General features: G+C 45.8%; 1 protein-coding gene across 1 annotated transcript in view; it reads right to left on the minus strand.

The window, feature by feature from the left end:
• HOXC10 (homeobox C10) overlaps positions 1 to 3,839 on the minus strand; it is a 4,016-nt gene extending 177 nt beyond the window's left edge. The window contains exons 1-2 of the mRNA XM_010285583.1: positions 3,023 to 3,839; positions 1 to 101 (exon numbers count right to left, since the gene is read on the minus strand). The exon at positions 1 to 101 is cut by the window's left edge and continues 177 nt beyond it. Coding sequence (XP_010283885.1) covers positions 1 to 101; positions 3,023 to 3,806 — 885 coding nt within the window. The 5' untranslated portion in view covers positions 3,807 to 3,839. The remainder of the gene's footprint in view (positions 102 to 3,022) is intronic.
• Between the last annotated feature and the right edge of the window lie 907 nt (positions 3,840 to 4,746).

Consider the following 4,746-nt stretch of genomic DNA (forward strand, 5'->3'; position numbering starts at 1 on the left):
CTCCAGCTCCAGCGTCTGGTGCTTGGTGTAAGGACACCTTTTCTTTCTTCCGCTCTTTGCTGTCAGCCAATTTCCTGTAGTGTTTTCTGCCTTTATATCCTCTGTTAAAAATAACAGCGTCACATAAGTATCCGGAGAATGGGAAAGAGAACTTACCCGATTGCATCATTTGGCAAAGCAGCTTCTTTGGCCAAAGAAAACCCAATTTTTTTTTTTTTCATTTTCTTTTCTTTTTTTTTTTAATTTTTGAATGAGAAGGCAGCTCGCCTCTGGGCAAAAATAAAAGACAGCCGGGATGACTCGCTCTCCTGCGGGTTTTAAGGAGGAAAGAGCGGGTTTGGAGGAGGTAAAGGGGGGTGGTTTAAGCCATTCAGTGCCTGGGAGTAAATTGGGAGTAGCAGCGCTCACCTCCACCTCTCAGCCGCGCAGGCGGAGCGGGGCAGCGCGGAAAAACCGCACCGCTCCGTGCTCCCCCGCCTCGGGGGCTGGAGAATATCACGGTATGGATTTATCCTGGCTTCACTAGGCTGGATGGAGAGGCTTAAAATACCACGAATGAAAAATTAATCTGGGATCAGCAATGGGGCTTGCGGAGTCGTCCGCAGCTCTCGGGGCTTCCCCAAGTCACCCTTTACCACCCCAAAAAACCTATAATAATTTATCTGGGCTTCAAAAGGAACGGCAGAGGCTGAAATATTTGCCTAAAGGCGTGTTATTTTGGGGGAAAAAGTCTATTTTGGCTCGTGTTGGAGATCCCCCGAGCAGCCTTTCCGTCAAATGTATTTTCCGCCAAACGGGCTTGTATGAAATAGATTTGCCTTTATGAGCTGTATGGCACATATAGGTAAATTCGGAGGTAATTGTAATCCCATATACACTCTCCTCACTCTACACACTCGTATAGATCCGCACACATACACTTTGCAAAGGCAAACGCATTTCACAGGTACATAAATAAACACAGCAAATACTTGGGCTTTGAATTTGGTCATGAGAAAGTCCTGGCACCAGCAGCCGGCCAATATTTCTGCCTGAACTGTAAGAAAAAACAAAGCAGACCCTGCAATTGCAGCAACCTCCTCGGCACTGTCTTCGTGCCAAATTCGGGAAATTCGAAGAAAAACTGGATTTAGCCAAAGGCACCTTCCAAATCTGCTGGTGTGACATGGACTCACTTTCGCGTTTGCAGAAAACCTTGAATGCCACCAAGCCCTGGAAATTCCCTCGGAAACGCTCTCTCCCCCCCTCCCCAGATGCTTAAATGACATGAGAGAGGTCTCTTACCTTCTGCAGGAATAAAAATTCGGGCTCAACATAAACGAAAACTGAAGCTATAGGAGATTTTAAAAGGAAGCAACAGAAACAGAAGCAAACAAAATCCGCCCCAAATTGGGTCTGACCGTTTGAAAACACTGCAAACAACACGAAACGCCTTTAAAAACGCAAAGAAAAATAAAAATCTGGGAAACCACCTCTTTCTCCACGCACCCATTTCAAATTTAACATCTGAAGCGAAAGAAAAACCTTTATCTGTATTTATTTAATTCTTTATTTCCACCCCAATTACAAATCCAACCCCATATAATCTTTCTTTCGGGTTAACTCCCACCAAAACCTCTCCTGGCGTGGATGTTGAAGGCGCTTTGTGCAGATAAGTTTGGAGGGGTTTTGATAACCTTGACTTTGCTTTTGTTTTGTGCGTGTAATTGGAACTCAACTGTCAGATAATATCATTTCCCTTTGGATGCGGAATGGTGAAAAAAAAAAGGGGGGGAGAAAAAAAAAGAAAGAGAAAAGATATTAATAACAAAGAAGTGTTTCTGGGTTCTGCTTTTAAAAAAGCCAATTTTGGAGGGGGAAACGCCAGAGGATGGGTTTTGCTGGTGCCACAGACCCGAGGCGTGCACGCATGAGGGTCCACACACGACCCACATGCGTGCACACACAACGCTGCTGCCGGAGCCCTAATTATAGCACAGATCCTGACCCACGGCGGATATTTTAATCCACATACCCCTGGCAAACCATGCAACCCGCTGCTTGGATCTGAGCAGTATTTTCGACCAACTTTTAGGGAAATTCAATCCACTTATTGACCTGAAAGAAGCCTCCGAATCTACCTAGCTTCAAATTAGGAGAGAAACGAACCCGAATATTCACACACACGTAGATCTCAAGCCATATGCAATCTCCACAGTGAAAATAAAACGTCTTCGCTGAAAGCCTCTTTTCAGACAATCCCAAACTTAAAACATCTGCTCAACACACAGAAACATTTTTCTGCCTTCGCAAACAAGACCTCAATTCGCCAGGAAAAAAAAAAAAAAAGCAGCTTTTTCCTCTCTGAGTCTCCCAACGAGCTTCCAAGCAATGAAATGAGCCACAGTGCACAACTCCAGCCTGAGATGTTTGTAACTGCAATTTAGACTCTACGCAGGTTTAATTTTTTACCCCACTTTAACACCGAGCAAAGCCAAAGAAGACAATTTCGCTTTAGCGCACGGAAATAAAGCATTTGCATAGAAAGCGATATGAAGGGGAAACCCCCCCAGACAATCAGGGCTCATCTGCTTTAAAAAACACATACCCCCCCCCAAATACCCCCCCAACCAAACAAGCCCCAAGTCTCTGCCATTTCAGAGCAAAGCCACCTCATCTTATTACATTCTGCAGCGTTGATTGCAAGGACCAATTTTTTTTTTTTTTTTTGCATAAGCACATGCACAGCACATTTTCTCCATATAGACAGCGAGAGGACGAGTTCTCAAATAGCTCTCTGCTCCTTTTTCTCAGCTCTAACATGTATATATACATATTTTTTTAAAAAACCCAACATTTCTTGGAAGAATATTTTTTTCCCCAAAAAGACAGTAACAATACAGAACATTATCGTGCCAATTTCTGGAGAAGTTGGCAGGGTAGAGAGCCCATTGCTGCATATTCGCATTACTCTTGCTCTTATTAGCTATGGATGATTACTAATTGCTGAAATTAGCTACTGATAATGAACGAATTCCCTTACCTTTTGCTTCATTGTCAGAATTGTCAGTGCTGGTGTCAGTGTTTTTATTCAGGTCTTTCTCTGCTTCCGAAGGGCTTATTTTGGGTGCTGGGGCGCTTTTTTCTGTTTTAATTTCGTTGGTGGATGTGTTCTGAGGATTATCTGTTTTTGTGTTTTCGGGGAAACTCACTTTAGCCACCGGGGGCGGCGGAGGAGGTGGAGGAGGTGGTGGTGCTGGTTCCAGATGCTCATTCCTTGGGTTCAGGCTCGCCCTGGATTCAAAACTTGCCTCAAACTCATTTGGATTGCTGCAGTTTGACGTCTTCTCCATGGAGGGGTAACCTTGGCTTGCTCGGTAGTAGCTGGGAACGGGGACTTCATGGTCATTTAGGCAAGACTCAGGCATTTGGTTGGGGTAGAGGGCTGTCTCTGTGGCATTTTTTGCTCTTTTATCAGCGTTATACATACAGCAAACATTCTCTTCCTTGACATTGGTTGGGAAGGAGCAGGATGGGAGCTGTCTTGCAACAGGTTGCTCGATCCTGTACGTATTTTTGGGGTCACACCAAGTGTCTAGCTGAGAAAGGTAAGATGGATAGGTGCTGAGAGACAAGGTAGCGCTATTCACCTCGTCCCTTTTGGAAAGAGACGGGATAATTCCACAGTTCCTCATGACTCCGCAGCTGAAATCGCTCCCAGGCTGCATGTACATCCCTTGGCTGGAGGAATAATTCTCCCCTCTACAGGTACCGGCCAACGAGTCCATCAAAAACGAGTTAGAAGTCACATTGTTGGGACATGACATTTTCAGAGAGGGTTTTTAAGGAGGAATACTCCAGCCAGGGGCTGACATCTTTTTTTTAGGGGAGGAAAAAAAAAAAAAAATATCCAGCACCATAATTATCCACGCATCGCTCTCCCCCCCCCGCTACACTCCCCCCCCACGTGATGCCCAGGCCAATGAGGATTGAAAATGGCCTTGATGATTCAGACGGGGGTGACGTCACGGGGGTCAAGTTGGCGGGACCGGGAGCGGCACCGTGGAGCAACAGCGACATCTGCCAGCGCCGGGACCTTCACGTTGAACAAAGGCAGAGCCCCGCTCCCCTCCCGTTTGTTTACCAACGGAGCCACGCGTGGAAAGAGGGGGGAAAAAAGGAAAAAGGGAAAAAAACCCACAAAAAAAACAAAAAACCACCAAACCAGCCGCAATTAAAAAAAATTATTAATTCAAAATTAATTTTTTTTTTTTTTTTAATTTAGAAGGGAGCGGGGCAGCGGGTAAATTTTAAATCATAAAAATCTCACGCACAGGGCAGCGGGTAAAATTGAAATTAAAAAAATCTCACCACCACCCCCTAGGTTTTTGTGGTTTTTTTTTTCTCCCCCCTCTTTCAGTGCTTTCCCTGAATTGCTTCTTTGCGCCCCGAAACCGATTGAAATTTTTAATTGTTGCCTCCCAACCAGCGACAACCCCTCCCGCTTTCTCCTTCCTCCGCTCGGCTGCGCCTTCCTCCCCCTCCCCAGCCAGGCTGGGCACGGGCGAGCTCCTCTGGGCTGAGCCGGCTGCTGCGCTGCTTCTTCTTGGCGTTATTTTGATGCTTATTAAAATTATTTGGGTTTTTTGGGGGAGACTGGATGGGGCTTGGGAGGTCCGGTGGGGTGATGCGCTCGGCGCCCTTTTGCTTTCGCTGTTTCGAGGGAGATGTGGGAAGAGAAGGGGGGGAAAAAATTGGGGAATAATT

Source organism: Phaethon lepturus, unplaced genomic scaffold (genome assembly GCF_000687285.1).
Source record: "Phaethon lepturus isolate BGI_N335 unplaced genomic scaffold, ASM68728v1 scaffold33884, whole genome shotgun sequence".
NCBI classification, from domain to species: domain Eukaryota; kingdom Metazoa; phylum Chordata; class Aves; order Phaethontiformes; family Phaethontidae; genus Phaethon; species Phaethon lepturus.